The following is a 21,145-nucleotide window of genomic DNA, read 5'->3' as shown; positions in this document are numbered from 1 at the left end:
CTCAAGGCTTCTCAGTTAGGGGAGGTGCAGCCTGCTCTGACCAGTCACATCCTGGGAATAATTGTCTTTGTGCCTGAATTAAGCTCTTGTGTTATAAGCAAGTATAGATGTAATTGCCCTTTTACTTTTTGTAGGATATGGAACTTGGAACTCTGGGACAAACAGAGGCAAGTATCGTTCCTTTGATTGCTGTCTATCCGTTGGGGTTGTTCTGGCTGTTTCTCTGCTGCTGCCCCACTTGGCCAAGGTTGGGAGTGGGGAGGGGGCGTGTTTCTGGGGTTACCCGCTCCCTAACAGGAGGCCCTCATCGGAATGGCAAGGGCCAGAGCTGGGTACGGTGGCTCACGCCTGTAATCCTAGCACTTTGGGAGGCTGAGGTGGGTGGATCACCTAGGTCAGGAGTTCAAAACCAGCCTGGCCATCACGGTGAAACCCCATCTTTTTTTTTTTAAAAAAAAAAAGAAGAATGGCAAGGGCCTATCCAGCCTCAGTGGCTAGGGTCTCCTGTCTCTGTGACAGAAGGTGCCCTTGTATCTGTGTTTGCCTCTGTCTGCCTCCCCTCTGCCTGCCCCCACCATCTGTCTGTGTCTGTCTCCCTCACTGCAGGCTACGAGGGCTATGGCTATGGCTATGGCTATGGCCAGGATAACACCACCAACTATGGGTATGGTATGGCCACTTCACACTCTTGGGAAATGCCTAGCTCTGACACAAATACAAACACTAGTGCCTCGGGTAGCGCCAGTGCCGATTCCGTTTTATCCAGAATTAATCAGCGCTTAGATATGGTGCCGCATTTGGAGACAGACATGATACAAGGAGGCGTGTACGGCTCAGGTGGAGAAAGGTAAGTGGAACCCCTGCCTAGGGGCTGAGGCTCTGCAGGGGCAGCTCCTGCCTGCTGCCTGCTGCCTCTTCCTCTCTTAGTGTGCCTCTGTGTCTGCTTCCTCCCCCTACTTGGTGCTGCTGTGGCTCCCAGCAGGGTCTGTTGCACTTCCTGTCTCTTGACTTGTATCTCCTCTCACCCATCCTCAACCCCTGCCACACTGTCTGGTGATCAGCCTTTCCCCAGCTTTGAGTGGGAGAAACAAGCCCAGATTGGGCTGATTCACTGTGCCCTCAAAAACAAAGTGTTCAGACTCCCCTCCCTCCAAGGACAGCCATTTGGAATTCTCTCAAGACTTTGCCTCTTGTGCAGTGTCAGGGCAGGACATACGGAGTTTGGTGTGAAGGGTGGGACCAGCCTTTGGGGCTGATCACTGCGAGCTGGGCCACCCCCGCGTGAGGGTTGGGGCTGGTGTGGGCAATTCCTGGTTTCTGTCTTGTGCTTTACGATTGTGTACCTGATGGAAGCACCCCTGTGAGGAACTGCTGCTGTCCTCATTTTGCAGATGGGGAAACAGAAATGCAGGCAGGTCATACCCCAAAGGCACGCAGCAAGTACATGGTGGGGCTGGGCCTCATGTACCAGATCTGCCCTAATCCAAAGCATCATGCTGTGGGCATTTGTCATTAACTGAACTGGACTTGGCCCAGGAGTGCTTGTGCCCAGTGTGAGGCTTCGGTGAGGAGGGCAGGTGCATCTGTGGCAGGGGATAGAGTGGAGCTTCAACTAACAGATGAGTGAAAGATGAGAGTCGGGAGTCACCTGACCAGGCACTGGTGGGGCCAAATGAGGCCCCAGGGCTGTAGTGTCAGGGCATGGGACAGGCACAAGGGGACTTGATGCCATGGGCTCTATAACTCCTGGCCCAACAGCTGCAGCACTTGGAGCTAAAGGCTTGGTGTATGGGGCTTGGGTTTGTGTTGCTGCTGTGCACCTTCTTGCCACAGCCTGGAGCCGGGGATCAGGGTAAGCAGAGCGGTGGCAGCACCAACTGCTGCTCTTACAGCTGCTGGTGCCTCCTGGTGGCCTGGGTTTAGGAAAGAGAGTGTAAGGGGAGCCCTTGTGCCTGTGAGGTGTGTGGGTTCCAGGCCTGTGGGGATGTGGGCTGTGGGCTGCAGTCATGGTTAAAAGCTCTCTAAGTACCCTCTGTTTCCTGGGAGGAGGTCTGGCTTGCCTTCCCAGCTCCAATATAGGGTATGTAGAGTTTGGTGTCTGGCTCTGGGCTCCAGGCTTGATGTAATACAGCTCTTTTTCTTGTTCCTGGGCAAGCTCTTAGTGCCTTTCCTGGGAAATACTCACCCTTTTGTCTCAGTTATTTTGGTAATGAGGGACTTTGCAGGGTTTGAAGGTTCCCCGGTGATGAGGGACAAGAACACAGTGTTTCCCATGGGCATCATCAGCCTCGTTGGCTGCGCATTCATTGTGCTGGAGCTGCCTGTGTCCTGCAGGGTGCTGAGGTGCTCCACCCTGCCCCACTGGCAGCAGCCTCCAGCATTGCGGCTTCCTCAGATGGTGCACATGTTCCCAAGGGCTGTGGAGCAGCTCTGCCCCTTGAGACTCACTGGACTAGAGCCTCCACCCCAGTTTTCAGTCCTTCTTAGGGTCCCCAAGCCAGTGTGTGGCTACATTCAAGCTTGGGGCAGTGGTGCCCCTAGATAAGCTGAGAGGCTGGAACTTTTTAATTTGATTTTCTGAACATTGAGCCTCCCCACCAGGACAGGGTGGGTGCTGGACTGGGAGATTGATTATGGGGAGGGCAGGAGCAGTTGCCTGGAGGTGAGGGACCCTGAGGGGCTCCACCTGATGCTTACCCCATGCCTCTGCAGGTATGACTCCTATGAGGCCTGTGACTCAAGGGCCGTCCTGAGTGAGCGTGACCTGTATCGGTCAGGCTATGACTACAGCGAGCTTGACCCAGAGATGGAAATGGCCTATGAGGGCCAATACGACGCCTACCGTGACCAGTTCCGCATGCGTGGCAGCGACACCTTTGGTCCCAGGGCACAGGGCTGGGCCCGGGATGCCCGGAGCGGCCGGCCGATGGCCTCGGGCTATGGGCGCATGTGGGAAGACCCCATGGGGGCCCGGGGCCAGTGCATGTCTGGTGCCTCTCGGCTGCCCTCCCTCTTCTCCCAGAACATCATCCCCGAGTACGGCATGTTCCAGGGAATGCGAGGTGGGAGTGCCTTCCCAGGCGGCTCCCGCTTTGGCTTTGGGTTTGGCAATGGCATGAAACAGATGAGGCGGACCTGGAAGACCTGGACCACAGCAGACTTCCGGGTGAGTGGAGGCGGCCTTCCCCTCTGGGAAGCTTAGTTCCTGCTGGGGCGGAGCTAAGGGCCAGGAGCCATGCTCCCTGACATGGCTTCCCCTCTTATTACCCAGACCAAGAAGAAGAAGAGAAAGCAGGGCGGCAGTCCTGATGAGCCAGATAGCAAAGCCACCCGCACGGACTGCTCGGACAACAGCGATTCAGACAATGGTGAGCTAGATAGGTGGTACTGGGCAGCTGCCCCATGCCTCCTGGGGCTCCTGGGCTGAGCTTACCTCTTCCCTTTCAGATGAAGGCACCGAGGGGGAAGCCACAGAGGGACCTGAAGGGACCGAGGCTGTGGAGAAGGGCTCCAGAGTGGTAAGTGGCCCTGGCTGGGCATTTTCTGTCTGCAGGAAGGGTGAGCTGGGCTGAAGTGTGATGCTCTCCCTGGGAGCCAGAGGCAGTGCTATGTCAGCTCTGTGTGCACAATGACCAGCATGGGGAGGCAGTGTGGTCTGGCAGAAAGCACAGGCTGCCAAGCTGGAGGCACAGTTTCCTTGCTGGAAAATGGGACAAGCCCCCTGTGCACTGGGTAGTGGGAGGATGTGAGATTCCTGGCACGTAGCTGGACCTTGTCATTTACAGCCATTGTAAGTAACTGGGCTACGCTGAGCTACTCTGCCTATGGGATAGCCCTGCTCTGTCTGTGGAGCAAGCAGCCATTTTGCTATATACTGTTGCTCTAATAAACTTGGTTTGTTTAAAAAGAAAAGAGACACCTGTTTTAAAGTTGGAATTTGAAATTGTTAGGACGGAGAGGACGAGGAGGGAAAAGAGGATGGGAGAGAAGAAGGAAAAGAGGATTCAGAGAAGGGTGAGTTTTCCTGGGGTGCTTGGTGCTGGGGTGGCTCTTTCAGGGGTCACAGTGGGTGGGACCCAGCTGAGGGCAGGGTTGTGGCAGATATGCAACCAGTTGGGGACCTCCCTTGAGGCCCCGGGTATGCACTGGCAGGGGGCTTTCTTTCGCCACCTCCTCCGCCTTCCCACCCTTCCCACTCTGCCTCCTTCTTTCCTGGTGGAGGCTGTGTATGGTGGTGACCCCCGCCTAGCACGTTGGTTTTGCCTTCAGATGGGGGCAGTGAGTAAAAGTGTGGGGAACCCCAGGCATACCCGCTGCCCTCAGTCCCTCAGTAATGCGCAGTTCCGAGTCCTCAGTGGCTGGTGTCCGAGCTGGGACCCTCGGTGCAGTTTTTACGGCTCTGGTGTGCGTGTCCTCTCCCTTAGCGCCTCTCCAGCCCCTGTTGGGAGTCCGTGTCCCCCCACCTGAGTGATGAGCGCCAGCAGGTACCTAACAGCAAATCCAGCCTCAGCCCACTGTTGCCGCGGTGCCCGGTGGGGGGTGGGCAGGGCCATGTGAGCAGCCTCCTGCATCCCACCACCTGGCCCCTCTGAACATATGCCAGTGTCCCCACCAAGATAGCCCCTCTTTGCTTTCCAGTGTCCTCTTGGCCTACTGCACAGAGAGCGTGGGTGTCCTGGAGAGTAGAGGGGTCAGCACCTGGCTCCCACTCCTTGGGGCCTAGGCCAAACCCACTCCCTGCCCAGCCCAGGATACCCAGCCCTGCTCATGGCCAGAGGCCTTGCTTGGACACCTGTTCTCGATGGACCCTCTGGAGTGGACAGTGGGTGTTTTAGCCAGAGGTCACAGGGCCTGCCCTGTCCTGGCAGAGCCAAACTGGTGACAGTGCCCATCTGCTCCCACAGGGGCCCTGACCACCCAGGATGAGAACGGCCAGACCAAGCGCAAGTTGCAGGCAGGCAAGAAGAGTCAGGACAAGCAAAAAAAGCGACAGCGAGACCGAATGGTGGAAAGGTAACCAGCTTCCCTCCACCCCTCTGCCTCTGCCTCGCTGTGGGGCTGCTGCCAGGAGAGCAGGGCCATAGCTCTGCCAGCTCGCCGCCCTCTGGCCTCCCTTGGGAGCCACCACCTGCTCAGCCGTGCATGGACCCTGCTTCCCGCCAGGCCCAGCTCCCAAGGCCTGACTCATCCCCTGCCCCTCTGCGGCCGCCTGGCGACCGCTGGCATCTGTGACCCGAGACCCGACACTGCTCGGCACCATTGCTCCGAAGCTCCGGCGCTAGGTCACTCGGCGCACGAACCCCAAGGTGCACTGGGGGCCTGATGCCCCTGAGGGAGGGGGCCAGCTCATCAGAGACTCAAGGTCCAAGGCGCCTGTGCCACCCCAGCTAGCTGCCAAGAGGCCGCCGCCGTGCCCAGGAGAGATGGCAGCACCTGTGGGCTGTGGCAGCCTCGGGCCTGCCCGCCGGCCCTGTCGGGCCGGGCCTGTCTTCGGCTGAGCCCTTCACGCCCCTTGGTTGGGTCTGTCTGCCCTCAGGGCTCCCGCACTGGCGCTTGCCTCCTCCGCCTCAGACTCTTGCTCTTGCTGGACCTTCCTCAGCCTCGCCGGCGCCCGGCCCCTGGGCTCTCCAGACAAAGCTGACCCCGTGGCCCAGATAAGGACGTCCGGCAGAGGTAGGGACCCGCCCCGAGGTCTCGGTGGCGGCTGGCCTCCTCCGCCCCTTGCCACGGCGGCCTGCTCCGGCCCAGGCCCCAGACCCCGGGCTTCTGCTGTGGACACCAGGCCCAGACAGAGCACCTCGCCCAGGTGACTCCAGGCTGCCCTCTGGCAGGCCGGGCAGGCGCCCTCCTTCCAGCTCAGACTGGTCTCTTCTTGGAAGAGGAAGATGAGGCAGCAGGTGCCCAGGCCTGCCTGCCTCCCATCCCTCCCGACACCACCCCCAAGCATTCTGAGCAGAGGATGGGCTGGGCCTTTGAGTCCCCCAGATCCCAGAAGGACGATGCAGCACCTTTTCGGGCCCTGCCTCAGGACTGCGTACTCCACTCTGCACCTCAGTGCCACCTGGCTCACGCCAGGGCGTCCTTCCTTCTGGTCCCCACCTGGGCCAAGTGCACACGCTCCTGCCCAGCCTTGGTAGCGAGGCCCTCCATCAACCTTCCAGCGACTCGTTGCCTGTTGCAGCAGCTGCTGTCTCAGGCTTCAGCCTCCTGCCTGTGGGAAGGAAGAGCTCCTCCCCTGTCCCCTACGTGGCAGTATCTGCAGCCTGCAGACTTTCTGGCCCTTTCTACTCCCAACCCCACTGGTCCCAGCCTGTCCCTCTGCTGGGACGGTACTTCAAAAGCCCGTCAGCAAGGCCTATTTCAGGGCTTGTGTCTGGGTTGGGTGAGGCGGCAGCAGTGTCCCCTGGGACACTTGCAGCCTCAGCCCCATGTTTCCTTCCTGTGGCAGGATCCAGTTTGTGTGTTCTCTCTGCAAATACCGGACCTTCTATGAGGACGAGATGTCCAGCCACCTAGACAGCAAGTTCCACAAGGAACATTTTAAGTATGTAGGCACCAAGCTCCCTAAGCAGACAGCTGACTTTCTGCAGGTAAGCCTTGGAGTAACAGCCACTCTTAGTTTCTTGGACCCCTGAGAACAGAATGCGGCCCACACGAACCTCTGTATTCCTTGCAGGAGTACGTCACCAACAAGACCAAGAAGACAGAGGAGCTCCGAAAAACTGTAGAGGACCTTGATGGCCTTATCCAGCAAATCTACAGAGACCAGGATCTGACCCAGGGTGAGGAGATTCTAGCCCACTCCCACCAGGCAAGGCCTCAGCCTGCCCTCCTGATTCTCAGTGCAGGGTCAAGACACCCTTCTGTTCCCCCAGGGAAGGTCAGGAGAACAGCCTCAGCTCAGGCCCAGGTGGAAGTGGCAGGGCGAGTTGAGGAGGAGCTGGTGTGTTTTTTTTTTTCTCAAACACCTGGATCTGTCTTAGGCACCTAGGCCCAGTGGTGACTCCCTTCTTCCCACTGCAGAAATTGCCATGGAGCATTTTGTGAAGAAGGTGGAGGCAGCCCATTGTGCAGCCTGCGACCTCTTCATTCCCATGCAGTTTGGCATCATCCAGAAGCACCTGAAGACCATGGATCATAACCGGAACCGCAGGGTGAGTGGCCACAGTGCTCTCCCTCTGTCCTGTGGGTAGATTGAGTGAGACCTCTGAGGAGGTTGTGCAGTTAGAACCTCTGCCTGCCCATGAAGGACTGCAGTGGAGGCAGAAGCGGATGGATGTGGACATTTCTAGCCCAGTGCAGGTAGCGCAGCTACAGAGAGAGGGGTGGGAGATGGGGACTCTGCCTGGAAGAAGGTGATGTATTCTGTGGGATATGGGGACCTCTATGTGCATAGGGGCCAGCGCCAGATTAGGTTCAGAAACCAAATGGAGGTGATACCGTGTAAGTGTTGCTGGAAGAGGGAGTTGGGCTTGAGGCTTAAAAGAGCTGCACCGAGAGGCCTGGGCTTTTTCCTGTAACCAGTGAAGTTTCAAGTGTCGGATTAACAGGATTAGAGTTGGTATTGAATTAGAGACTTCAGGCCTGCAGCTGGGTGGGGTGGTAGGGGCCAAGGAGGAGCTGCTGCAGTCTCCAGATGAGAAGAGACCTCACCTTGGGAGTAAAGTAGAGAAGAGCAGTTGAAGGAAAGGAGCCGGAGGTCAGCATGTGGGTGTGACCAGGAGCCTGTGGTGACTCTGGTTTCTGACCTGGGGAACCGGGAGGACAGTGGTGCTGCCGAGATTGTCGCGGACAAGGGAGCGGTAGGGAACTATGTTGCGGGGCAAGGAGAACATATGGCAAGAGAATGAGCAAATTATTCTCATTTTCCAGTGTAGCCTCAATGCCCAGCACACAAGCCAGAGTAGGTGTCTTTTGTTTGAATGGATGGCATGCTGGGTTGGAGGTGGGGGTGAAGGGGCTATGTATCAGGGGAGAGCAAAGAGGCCCAGGATCAGGTCTGAGCCAAAGAGGGGCTTGGCTGTCTTCACCCCCAAGAAGAATGATGGGGTTTATGAGCAGATGTTAGCATCCAAGGTGAGCGTGGGAAGCAGCATTTCTCTACCTTTTTCCATGCTCATCACAGTGCCTCTCTAGGCTTTTTAAGTGTGATGATTCTGAACAGTGGACAGAGTCAGGAGTCTCTCTGGCTTGGGTAGTTGCAGAGACTCAGGATTGGGAAATGCCACCAAGAGGTCTGGGAAGATAAGAAATTGTCAGTTGGCTTTGGGAACAGAGAAGCTTTAGGGAACTTTCCAAGAACAGATTCTTGTGCTGGGAACTAGTAGGGGTTACAGAGAAGATTGCAGAGGATGGAAACTATGTATAATTAATAAAAGTTGGAAAATCCAGGGGAAGTGATAGTTAGCAAAATGTAAACCCAAAATTGATCCTAAAAGAAGTTAAAAAAAAAGAAAAAAAAACACCATAGCAGCTCGTAATCATAGAGGGGTTTGGAAGGATGATAAAAGATATTTGGAAGGCATCAGAAGTCACTGGTTTACAGAGCTAATTTGAATACAGTTTAAATACTGTATTTTTTTAGAACTCCAGACTATAGAGATGAATGGAAAGCTTCTAATTATTATTGTTATCTTTGATAACAACTTTACTGAGATATAATCATATACTGTACAATTCACCTATTTAAGGTATACAATTCAGTAGTCTTTGGGCTGGGTGCGGTGGCTCATGCCTGTAATCTCAGCACTTTGGGAGGCCAAGGCAGGAGGATCTCTTAAGGCCAGGAGTTCACGGTTACAGTAAGTTATGATTGCACCACTGCAGTCCAGCCTGGGGGACAGAGCAAGACCCTGTCTCAAACAAATGGAAAAACCAAGTCATCAGTTTTTCATGTATTCACAGAATTTTGCAGTCATCAACCAGTCAATTACAGAATTTTTTTTTTTTTTTTTTTTTTTTTTTTGAGACGGAGTTTTTGCCCTTGTTACCCAGGCTGGAGTGTAATGGCGCGATCTCGGCTCACCGCAACCTCCGCCTCCTGGGTTCAGGCAATTCTCCTGCCTCAGCCTCCTGAGTAGCTGGGATTACAGGCACGTGCCACCATGCCCAGCTAATTTTTTGCACTTTTGGTAGAGACGGGGTTTCACCATGTTGACCAGGATGGTCTCGATCTCTCGACCTCGTGATCCACCCGCCTCGGCCTCCCAAAGTGCTGGGATTACAGGGTTGAGCCACCGCGCCCAGCCCGAGTATTTTCATCACCTCAAAAAGAAACCCTTTAGCTATCAGCCCCCCAACCTCTTGTCCTCCTGTAGCCTTAGACAGCTACTAATCTCTCTCTATTTGCTTATTCTAGACATTTCTATAAACAGAATCACATAGCATGTGGTCTTCTGTGATTGGCTTCTTTCACTAAGCATGATGTTTTCAGGGTTCAACCATACTATAGCGTGTATCAGAGCTTCATTCCTTCATATGGCTTCATATTATTCCATTGTATAGATAGATATGCCACATTTTGTTTATCCATTCATCTTTTTGAGCATTTGGGTTGTTTCCACCCTTTGGCTATTATGAGTAATGCTCTTAGAAACATTGTGCAAGTTTTTATGTGGACATATGTTTTCATTTCTCTTGAGTATATAACTAGGACTGAAATGTCTGGATCAAATAGTAACACTTTAACTTGTTGAGGGAACTGCCAGACTATTTTCTAAAGTGACTGCACTATTTTACATTTCCACCAGCAATCTGTAAGGGTTCCAATTTTTTCACATACTCACCAACACTTATTTTCTGACTTTTTGATCTAGTCATCCTAGTGGGTGAGAAGTGGTATCATTGTGGTTTTGATTTGCATAGCCCTGATGACTAATGGCATCTTTTCATGGGCTGGTTGGCCATTTTTGTATCTTTGGAGAAATGTCTATTCAAGTTTTTGTTCATTTTTAAATTGTGTTGTCTTTTTGATTTATTAGAGTTCTTTATATGCAAGTCCCATATTTGATATGATTTGCAAATATTTTCTCCCATTCTGTGGGTTTTTTCACCTTCTTGATGTATCCTTTGTAGCACAATAGTTTAATTTTCATAAAGTCCAGTTTATTTTTCTTTCATTGCTTATGCTTTGGGTGTCATAACTAAGAATCTATTGATAAATCCCAAGTCACAAAGATTTGCCCATATGTTTTCTTCTAAGAATTTTATGGTTTTAGCTTTTATAGTTAGGTCTTTGTTCCATTTGTGTTTATTTATTTATATGGTATAAGTTAAGGGTCTAACTTTATTTTTTGCATCTAGATATTAAGTTGTTCCATCACCATTTGAAAAAGAAATAAGACTGTTTTTCCCCCATTGAAGGACCTTGGCATCTTTGTTGAAAGTTAACCATAGCCATGTAGGTTTGCTCTCAATTCTATTCCACTGTTCTGTATGTCTGTTTTTATACCAGTTTGTACCATAGCTTTGTTACTAAACTTTGAAATCAGGAAATTTGAGCACTTCAACTTTATTCCTCCTTCTCAAGATTGTTTTGGTATTCTGTGCTACTTGGATTTCAATGTGAGTTTTAGGATCAGCTTATCAGTTTCTTCAAAGAAGCCAGCTGGTATTCTGATAGAATTGTGTTCAATTTCTAGATCAATTTGGTGAGTATTGCCATCTTTACAATATTAAGTCTTCTAATCCATGAATATGGGATGTCTTTTCGTTTACTGAGATCTCCTTTAATTCTTTCAAACGTTTTGTAGTTTTCAGAATATAAACTTTGTTCTTTATTGTTGTTAAAATTATTTATAAGTACTTTATTTCTGTTACTATTATAAATTGAATTGTTTTCTTAGTGTTTTTGGATTTTTTTTGCGGGGGGGCATGTGTTTAAAAATACCATTTGGCGGCCGGGCGCGGTGGCTCAAGCCTGTAATCCCAGCACTTTGGGAGGCCGAGGCGGGTGGATCACAAGGTCGAGAGATCGAGACCAACCTGGTCAACATGGTGAAACCCCGTCTCTACTAAAAATACAAAAAATTAGCTGGGCATGGTGGCGCGTGCCTATAATCCCAGCTACTCAGGAGGCTGAGGCAGGAGAATTGCCTGAACCCAGGAGGCGGAGGTTGCGGTGAGCCGAGATCGTGCCATTGCACTCCAGCCTGGGTAACAAGAGCGAAACTCCGTCTCAAAAAAAAAAAAAAAAAAAAAATACCATTTGGTTTTTTTTTCAAATAGGGTCTTACTCTGTTGCCCAGATTGGAGTGCAGTGATACCATCATGACTCACTGTAGCCTCTAACCTCCTGGGCTCAGGTAATCCTCCTGCATCAGCCTCCCTAGTAGCTGGAACTACAGGCATGTGCCACTATGCTCAGCTACTTTTGGTATTTTTTGTAGAGATAGGGTTTCACCGTGTTGCCCAGGCTGGTCTCAAACTCCTGGGCTCAAGCAGTCCTCCTGCCTCAGCTTCCCAAAGTATTGAGATTACAGGTGTGAGCCACTGTGCTCAGCCATTATATTGATATTATATCCTACAAGCTCACTGAATTATTAATTTTTACTGTTTAATAATTTTAATAATATTTAAACTATGGCTGGGCATTGAGGCTCGTATCTGTAATACTAACACTTTAGGAGGTAGAGGTGGGAGGATCACTTGAGCCCAGGAGTTTGAGACCAGCATGGGCAACATAGTGAGACCCTCTCTGTACAAAAGAAACAAGTTAGCCAGGTGTGGCGGCAATTGCCTATAGTCCCCACTACACAGGAGGCTGAAGTAAGAAGATGGCTTAAGCCTATGAGGTTGAGGCTGCAGAGAGCTATGATCATACCACTGCACTCCAGCATGAGTGAGAGCAAGACCATGTCTCTAAAAAATAAAAACATAAAATAATGTTTATTAGTTCTAATAGCTTTTAGTGGATTTCTTAGGGGTTTCTTTGCACGACATCAGACATCTGCAAATAGAGTTAGTTTTGCCTCTTCCTTTTCAGTCTAGATGCATTTTATTTCTTTTTCTTACCTAATTGCCCTGGTTAGAACCTCCATTACAGTATTGAATAGAAGTGTGAAAATGGATGTCCTCGTCTTCTTTCTCATCTTACAGGGAAAGCACCAGCCTTTACCATTTGTATGATGTCAGCTGTGGGTTTTTCATAGGTGCCCTTGATTGAATTGAGGAAGTTCCCTTCTAGTCCTGTTTTATTAAATGTTTTATCTTAAAATGGTGTTGGATTTTGTCAAATGCTTTTTCTCCCTCTGTTGAGGTGATCATGTGGCTTTTGTCTTTAATTCTGTTGTTACAGTATGTTACATTGTTTTATTTGGATATAAACCACCCTTGCATCCCTGATACATATCCTGCTTGGTCACAGTGTGTAATTATTTTTATATATTATATTCGTTGTGCTGGTATTTTGAGAATTTTTGCATCTCTATTCATAAAAGATAATAGTCTGTAGTTTTTTGGTGATACAGTTTTCTGGTTTGGGTATCAGGTTAATTAATACTGGCCTCATACAGTTAGCTGCCACTTTTCTTCTTTTTCTGGTTTCTTAGAAGAGTTTGTGCAGAACTAGCATACTAGTATTAATTCTTCAAGTGCTTGGTAAAATTTGCCTGTGAAGCCATCTGGGCCTGGCTTTTGTTAACTAGCTTTTTTTTTTTTTTTTTTTTTTTTTTTTATGAGACAAGGTCTCACTCTGTCTCCTAGGCTGGAATGCAGCAGTGTAATCTCGGCTCACTGCAACCTCCACCTCTCAGGCTCAGGTAGTCCTCCCACCTCAGCCTCCCAAGTAGTTGGGACTAAAGGCATGTGTGTTGCCATTCCTGGCTAGTTTTGGTAGTTTTTTGTAGAGATGGGGTTTTGTCATGTTACCCAGACTGGTATCAAATTTCTGGACTCAAGCAAATCTGCCTGCCTTGGCCTCCCAAAGTGCCGGGATTACAGGCATGAGCCAGTGTGCCCAGCCGGTTAACTAGCTTTTCTTTTTATTATTATGAATCAGTCTCCACTTGTTATAGGGTATATTCAGATATTGTGGGTTTTTTAGACATCTTAGTTTTGGTAATTTGTGTCTGTCTAGAAAGTTCCCTGTTTTAACTTTTTAAAAAAAAATTAAGACAGGGTCTTGCCACTATAGGTGTGAGCCACAGCATCCCTCCAAGAAGTCAGCTTTTACCCTTACTGGGGTTTCCTTGTGATGATTTGTCTCTGTCTTGCTGCTTTCAAGATTTTTCCCTTGTCTTTGACTCTTGGCATTTTTATTATCTCTTTTTATGCATCTCTCTGTTTATTCTACATGGAGTTTGTTGAGCTTCTTTGATGTACGGATTACAGTTTTCATTAACCTTCGGAAGCTTTCAGCTGTTGTTTCTTCAAGTGTTTTTTTTTCCTACTCCTTTCTCTCATTCCTCTTCTGATGCTTATTACCCGTATGTTGGATCTCTTAATGGTGTGCCATGGTTGCCTGAGACTGTTCATTTTTCCTCACTTTTTTCTCTCTGTTCTACAGATTGTATAATCTCTTTTGATCCACAGGTTCACTAATTCTTCATTTCAAATCTATTGTTGTGTACTTCAAATAGATTTTTCTTCTCAGTTACTGTACATTTCAGCTCTAAAATTTAATATTTTATTATAATTTCTATCTCTGTGTTTAAATCGTTTGAGACAGTGGCATACCTTCTACTTGAGTTATCTTTAAACATATTTATAATTGCTAATTTGAAATCTTTGTTGAAGTTGACATCTGGTCACTGTCACAGGAAGTTTCTATTGTCTGCTTTTTTAAATTTGGGCCTGGGTCAGAGTTTCCTTTGGATGACTCATAATTTTTGATTGTTAACTAGACATCTTAGATAATTCGTTTTGGCAGCTCTGGGCACTGATCCCCCACCCACCCTCCCAGGGTCTTGTTACTGTGTTTGCCTATTTATTTGTTTAGTAAGTAGCCAGATTTTTTTAGTGAGGTCTCGTTCATCCTCACACAGTATGAAACTGGTGATGTGTCTTGGAGGGAGGAAGCCATGGGCTCACTCCTTTTCTCCTAGACTACTTAGCTGTTAAACTTTACCAATTGCTGGCTGATTCCTTTATTGTTTTCAACAATGTTTTGGGGCAAAGATTGCTGCTGAATGCCGATCCAATTAAATCTGGGCTCCTTTATAGGGATGGCTTCTTCTTGTTGTTGTTTCTCCCCTGAGACAGTCTTGCTCTGTCGCCTAGGCTGGTGTGCAGTGGTGCAATCTCAGCTCACTGCAACATCTGCCTCACCGGTTCAAGCAGTTCTCCTGCCTCAGCCTCCTTAGTAACGGATTACAGGCACAAACCACCATGCCTGGCTAACTTTTGTATTCTTAGTAAAGACAGGGTTTCACCATGTTGGCCAGACTTGTCTCAAACTCTTGACCTCGTGATCTGGCCGCCTCAGCCTCTCAAAGTGCTGAGATTACAGGCGTGAGCCACTGTGCCCAGCCCAACAGGGATGGTTTTTGAGGTTGTTTGAGATTTATTCTGAACCCAGGGAGGTTGTTTTACGTATTTTACTGGTCTTGGTCCTCTTTGGTAACCTAGTTGGCCTGTGGGTTAGCTAATACTACTATCAAATCTATGGGTCTTTCTTTTTTATGACTGTGTAGTAGGAAAAAAAGAACAAAGCTATCAGTGTCCTTTTAAATTTTTTTCTCCCTGGTTTCCATTGTTTTTAAGAAAGTCTCTAGTCTTGCACTTAACCCTCTTGCCAGTGAAGTTAGTTCCTTTGAGAAGAGATTGGGAGTTTACTGATTTAAGGACCTTCTCTCACTCTGGGCAGAATCTCTGAGCCAAGGCTCTGGGGATGGAGACAATGGAGTGCCTCTCTTTGAGTGACTGCCACTTTAGGAGAGACATAAGAGGAGGGACCGTGGGCTGTAGCCTCTGCTTGGTTTGCCTTTCCTGGCATGGGACCTCGGTTTTATGAACAAGCCAGAGGTATGTGAGCCCAGAGGAGTCAGAGGCAGGAGAATCGCTTAAACCAGGAGGCAGAGGTTACAGTGAGCTGAGATCGCATCAATGCACTCCAGCCTGGGTGACAGAGCAAGACTCCATCACACAAAAAATAAAAAACAAAAACAAATGCTGAACCAGCAAAATGTTCTTAGAATTAATAGAATTTGGTAAGGGGATAGGATTCAAGATAGCATAGAAAAAATAGTAGTGTTTCTCCATTTTAGTACTAACCAGTTAGAAATTTAAATGGAAAAAGAAAGAGAGAGAGAGACTTAAATAAACTACACAATGTATAAAATAGCTAAGAATACAGATTTAAAAAGAAAGACTTGAGGGTTGGGCGCCGTGGCTTATGTCTAATCCCAGCACTTTGGGAGGCTTAGGCAGGTGAGTGAAACCTGTCTCTACTAAAAATATAAAAAATTAGCTGGGCATGGTGATGGGCACCTGCAATCCCAGCTACTCAGGAGGCTGAGACAGGAGAATCACTGAAACCCGGGAGGCGCAGGTTGCAGTGAGCCAAGATCTTGCCATTGCACTCTAGCCTGGGCAACAAGAGTGAAATTCCATCTTAAAAAAAGAAGAAGAAGAAGAAGAAAGAGTTGAGATCTTTAACAACTACAAATGCTCCAAGAATATGAAATGAGATCTTAATGAATGGAGGAATATTCTGTATTCTTAAATGGGAGATTTAATAGTAAAAGAAAACAAAAAACAGTTCACTCCAAATTAGTACAGACAGCACATTTCCAGTCAAAATCTAGGTCAGGGAGGGGGACCGAATAAAATGAAGTGAAATTATTTTAAAGTTTTACGTTGTAGAATTCAGTCTAACAATAGTTGAGAGACTTGATTTAGAAAATATTAAAATTTGCCAGCCATGGTGGCTCATGCCTGTAATCCCAGCACTTTGGGAGGCCGAGACGGGTGGATCACGAGGTAAAGAATTCAAGACCAGTCTTACCAACATGATGAAAACCCGTCTCTACTAAAAATGCAAAAGTTAGCCAGGTGTGATGGCATGCTCCTGTAGTCCTAGCTACTTGGGAGGCTGAGGCAGGAGAATTGCTTGAACCCAAGAGGCAGAGATTACAGAGAGCCAAGACAACACACCATTGCAGTACAATGAGACTTCGTCTCAAAAAAAAAAAAAAAAAAAATTTAAAACTTACTACAGGGCTGGGTGTGGTGGCTCACGCCTATAAATCCCAGCACTTTGGGAGGCCAAGGTGGGTGGATCATGAGGTGAAGAGATTGAGACCATCCTGGTCAGCAAGGTGAAACCCCATCTCTACTAAAAATACAAAAATTAGCTGGGCATGGTGGTGTGCGCCTGTAGTCCCAGCTACTCGGGAGGCTGAGGTAGAAGAATTGCTTGGACCCAGGAGGCGGAGGTTGTAATGAGCCGAGATCACGCGATTGCACTCCAGCCTGGGTAACAAGAGCGAAACTCCATCTCAAAAAAAAAAAAAAAAAAAAAAAAACAACTTACTACAAAGCTACTGCAATTTAAAAGCCAAAAAAGATGATACTAACACAGTAATGAAACAGTAGAACCAGAACAGAGACACTAGCAATAGAGCCCGGTATGTTTCAGACTTAGTAATTTGTTAAAGTTGGTATAGATATCTGAAACTTTCGGGCTAGATGCTTCAGAATTAATTTTTGGGTTTCAGAAAGCCAATATGCAAGGCTGGGCACAGTGGCTGACACCTGTAATCCCAGCAGTTTGGGAGGCTGAGGTGGGAGAACTGCTTGAGCCCAATAGTTCCTGACCACCTTGGACAACATAGTTAGACCTCGTCTGTACAAAAAATAAAAAAGTTACCCAAGCATGTGGTAAGTGCCTGAAGTCCCAGCTATTCAAGAGGTCAGGGTGGGAAGATCACTTGAGCCCAGGAGTTTGAGGCTGCAGTGAGCTGTGATCACACAATAGCAGTGCAGCCTGGGCAACAGAGTGAGACTCCCATCTCTAAAATAAAATAAAAAGACAATATGGTATGAACACTAACCTCTCCAACAGATCTGGGGGAAGTGCCTTGTAGTTGATCAGTAATTCTTCACGTGACTTATGTGAATGGAATAAATAAAAATGTAATGTCCGTTCATATTTAGCCACCAAATAAATGTTGGAGGAAAACTTGTTTTCTAGAGACGTTGGATTTCCAATTTATAGTTAAGCAGCTGTAGACCTATATTCCAGTTTGGTAGGTTTGTTTTGTACATTTCTGGAAAAGAAAATTTCAGACCCTCTACCTCGTAACATATACTATTTTTTTTTTCCCCCCTGAGACGGAGTTTCGCTCTTGTTACCCAAGCTGGAGTGCAATGGAGCGATCTCGGCTCACTGCAACCTCCGCCTCCTAGGTTCAGGCAATTCTCCTGCCTCAGCCTCCTGAGTAGCTGGGATTACAGGCACACACCATCATGCCCAGCTAAGTTTTTGTATTTTTTAGTAGAAACGGGGTTTCACCTTGTTGACGAGGATGGTCTCGATCTCTCGGCCTCGTGATCCGCCCGCCTCGGCCTCCCAAAGTGCTGGGATTACAGGCTTGAGCCACTGCACCCAGCTCATAACATATACTTAAGTTCATCCCTCATCTGAAAATCCGAAATCCAAAACCTTTTGTTTGTTTTAAAGAGATAGAGTCTTGCCATGTTGTGCAGGATGTAGTGCAGTGGCTTGGTCACGGGTGAAATCATTGCACGCTATAGCCTTGAACTCCTGAACTCAAGCGATCCTCCTCCATCAGCGTTATGAGAGTAGTTGAGACTACAGGCATGAGCCACTGTGCCCAGTAAAATCTGACTTTTTTAGCACAGAGATGACAAAGTAAATGCTCATTAGGACATTTCAGATTTTGGGTTTTTGGAATAGGGATGCTCAACTGGTAAGTATAATGCAGATGTTCCAACATCTGAAACACTTCTGGTCATAAGCTCTTTGGATAAGGGATACTCAATCTGTATCAAATTCCAGAAAATTTGGTTGGGCGTGGTGGCTCACACATATAATGGTAGCACTTCGGGAGACTGAGATGGGTGGAATGCCTGAGCTCAGGAACTCAAGACCAGCCGGGGCAACGTAGGAAAACCCTGTATCTACTACAAATACAAAAACATTAGCTGGGTTTGGTGGTGCAGGCCTGTAGTCCCAGCTACTCAGGAGGGTGAGGCATGTGAATTGCTTAAACCTAGGAGGCAGAGATTGCAGTGACCTGAAATCGTGCCCCTGCACTCCAGCCTGGGTGACAGAGCAAAACTCTGTCTAAACAATAAATAAATAAATAAAACCAGGATCAGAAAATACTTACAAGATTCTGAACTCTGGGTAGGTGGTTCAGTGTGCATATCGGAACACTCAGTTGCCTGTGGGCAAGGAAATGCCATGGGAGGCAGCAGCATACATTCTTCTTTCATCCACAGCAAAAATACCCAACAATGATAACACCCAGTGCTGATGGGCAGGCAGGAGGACCAGTTCATTGTTTTAACACTGGTGGAAGAAGCATTACTTGCAAATGTTTTGCAGTTAATTGACCACTATTACTTTGAAACCATACCTGGTTAGAATTAAAAGCACTAGCATGGAAGCATACAAGTTTATTCTGGTGTTGCTGGGTTATTGTGGAGAAAATCTGGAAACAACATAAATTTGCCTCAGTTGGGAGAATTTATGGTATGGTCATCTGGGCATATAGACCCAGGAGGACAAAGTGTTGGCAAGTGAGAAAGTTGCTGAGGAATGGTCTATAGTAGTATTCTAATTGTGTATATTTAGTTTGTCATAAGCATGTACGCTGTCTGTTAATATTTTCCTCCAGTAGTAGAGAAAAACGTGCTAAGAAAAAAAAATGAAGATGGAGAGAGTAGAAACAGCAAGTGCGAAGGCTTTCTGAAACATGTAAATGGAGTGGGCGGGATTCAACAGGTTCTCCCACCCAGCCAAAAATACCTTTTCAGCTTATGGCTTTGATAATGACGAAAGTGAGATTTGCCTGTACTCCCACCATGAGGAAATGGCCCAGCATACTAACAGAAATCCTTCCAGACAAAATGGCTCTTGCATGCTATGCCCACAGTACAATATTATACACCTCTCTTGTGCCAGTGGAGAAATGAGCCCGATTTGAAGGGCTGCATGCTGTACTTTTGAATGTATGATTTATTTAACCTCTTCAGCACTGAAAAACGTTTAGGTGTTTTCCCGTTTTTTGCCACTGCAATCAGTGTGCACCCATGTCTCCAATTCTTAAATTTAGGATTGTTCTGGGAAGGGATTAATGAGAGAGATTTTTAGTTTTCATGCATTCTGTCAAATGGCTTTCCAAAATAATGGAAATAGTTGATCCTCCCACCAGCAGAGAAGTGTCTCTAACCTTGCATGACTGGGAAGAATTCTTCATTCTTGGAATTCTGTGGGTTAAAAGGACGTTTCGGCCGGTCGCGGTGGCTCAAGCCTGTAATCCCAGCACTTTGGGAGGCCGAGGCGGGTGGATCACAAGGTCAAGAGATCGAGACCATCCTGGTCAACATGGTGAAACCCCATCTCTACTAAAAAATCAAAAAAAAAAAATCAGCTGGGCATGGTGGCGCGTGCCTGTAATCCCAGCTACTCAGGAGGTTGAGGCAGGAGAATTGCCTGAACCCGGGAGGCGGAGGTTGCGGTGAGCCGAGATCGCGCCATTGCACTCCAGCCTGGGTGACAAGCGAAACTCCGTCTCAAAAAAAAAAAAAAAAAAAAAAAAAGGACGTTTCATTAAATGTTTCTGCTTTTATATCCTCCCCGTTGGCCCCAAAGTGCCCCTTGCCTGTTAGCCTAGTTGTCTCCTTGAAACGGGGTTTGCACCTTTTGCTCTTAGTTGATTTGTTCGCTGCTTATAGCTTTTTTGGTAAGCAAATCAGAATTCTGTAATAAGCCATAAAGGCATACAGAGATCTATAGATCTACCTACCTATCTATCTATCTATCTATCTATATATATATATATATATATTTTTTTTTTTTTTTTTTTTTTTTTTTTGAGACGGAGTTTCGCTCTTGTTACCCAGGCTGGAATGCAATGGCATGGTCTCGGCTCACCGCAACCTCCGCCTCCTAGGTTCAGGCAATTCTCCTGCCTCAGCCTCCTGAGTAGCTGCGATTACAGGCACGTGCCACCATGCCCAGCTAATTTTTTGTATTTTTAGTAGAGACGGGGTTTCACCATGTTGACCAGGATGGTCTCGATCTCCTGACCTCGTGATCCACCCGCCTCAGCCTCCCAAAGTGCTGGGATTACAGGCTTGAGCCACCGCGCCCGGCTTATGGATCTATATTTTTAATCACCTACAGTAATTGTGGTGTGGAAGGACAGGGAATTTGAACAAAGATCAGATAGATCGTGGTTCCCTGCTTGTAGAGTGGCCCTTCGTTGGGAGGGCTGCGCCCCAGGTGTAAGTGCGTGGGTGTGGGGGCAGGAAGGTTCCTCTGACCTGGCAGGGTGGGGGTGGGGGATTACAGGGTACCCAGAGCAGCCTCTCCAGCCCCTTCTGCCCTGCCTGCAGCTCATGATGGAGCAGTCCAAGAAGTCCTCGCTCATGGTGGCCCGCAGTATCCTCAACAACAAGCTCATCAGCAAGAAGCTAGAGCGCTACCTGAAGGTGAGCCACTGGTCCCGGGCTGGCCCTGTCCCCAGCCCAGTCCCCGCCTCTGCTCCCTCCGTTCAGTGTCCGCGCCCCTCCCTGCAGGGCGAGAACCCTTTCACCGACAGCCCCGAGGAGGAGAAGGAGCAAGAGGAGGCTGAGGGTTGCGCCCTGGACGAGGGGGCGCAGGGCGAAGCGGCAGGCGTCTCGGAGGGTGCAGAGGGCGCGCCGGCGCAGCCCCCCGTTCCCCCAGAGCCGGCCCCAGAGTCCGCGTCGCCACCGCCACCGCCCCCGCCGCCCCCAGAGGAGGAGGAGGAAGGCGCCGTGCCCTTGCTGGGAGGGGCGCTGGAGCGCCGGATCCGCGGCATCCCGGGTCTCGACGTGGAGGACGACGAGGAGGGCAGCGGGGGCGCCCCGTGACCTGAGCTCGGGGCGGGCGGGGCCCGCGGGGCCGAAGCTGGAAACCAAACCTAATAAAGTTTTCCATCCCATCTCCCGCTTTCTCGGTGACTCTGCCGCGCCGGCGGGGCGGGGCGGGACT

The 21,145-nt window shown here is 48.7% G+C and overlaps 1 protein-coding gene across 2 annotated transcripts in view; it reads left to right on the top strand.

Moving 5' to 3' along the window:
- The window catches only part of AKAP8L (A-kinase anchoring protein 8 like), a 34,685-nt gene extending 13,590 nt beyond the window's left edge, over positions 1 to 21,095 (top strand). Inside the window, exons 3-15 of one of the 2 annotated variants that reach the window (XM_010332830.3) lie at positions 135 to 167; positions 607 to 664; positions 767 to 847; positions 2,713 to 3,166; positions 3,272 to 3,368; positions 3,448 to 3,518; positions 3,951 to 4,014; positions 4,905 to 5,013; positions 6,449 to 6,590; positions 6,677 to 6,782; positions 7,024 to 7,154; positions 20,527 to 20,622; positions 20,710 to 21,095. In XM_010332830.3, coding sequence (XP_010331132.1) covers positions 135 to 167; positions 607 to 664; positions 767 to 847; positions 2,713 to 3,166; positions 3,272 to 3,368; positions 3,448 to 3,518; positions 3,951 to 4,014; positions 4,905 to 5,013; positions 6,449 to 6,590; positions 6,677 to 6,782; positions 7,024 to 7,154; positions 20,527 to 20,622; positions 20,710 to 21,024 — 1,757 coding nt within the window. In that variant the 3' untranslated portion in view covers positions 21,025 to 21,095. Of the gene's footprint in view, positions 1 to 134; positions 168 to 606; positions 848 to 2,712; positions 3,167 to 3,271; positions 3,369 to 3,447; positions 3,519 to 3,950; positions 4,015 to 4,904; positions 5,014 to 6,448; positions 6,591 to 6,676; positions 6,783 to 7,023; positions 7,155 to 20,526; positions 20,623 to 20,709 lie in introns of both variants that reach the window. The other variant, XM_003944824.4, reaches the window with a different exon arrangement.
- Positions 21,096 to 21,145: the final 50 nt, after the last annotated feature.

The sequence above is a fragment of the Saimiri boliviensis genome, chromosome 14 (genome assembly GCF_048565385.1).
Source record: "Saimiri boliviensis isolate mSaiBol1 chromosome 14, mSaiBol1.pri, whole genome shotgun sequence".
Lineage (NCBI taxonomy): Eukaryota > Metazoa > Chordata > Mammalia > Primates > Cebidae > Saimiri > Saimiri boliviensis.
This window is presented reverse-complemented; position numbering and strand designations above follow the sequence as displayed.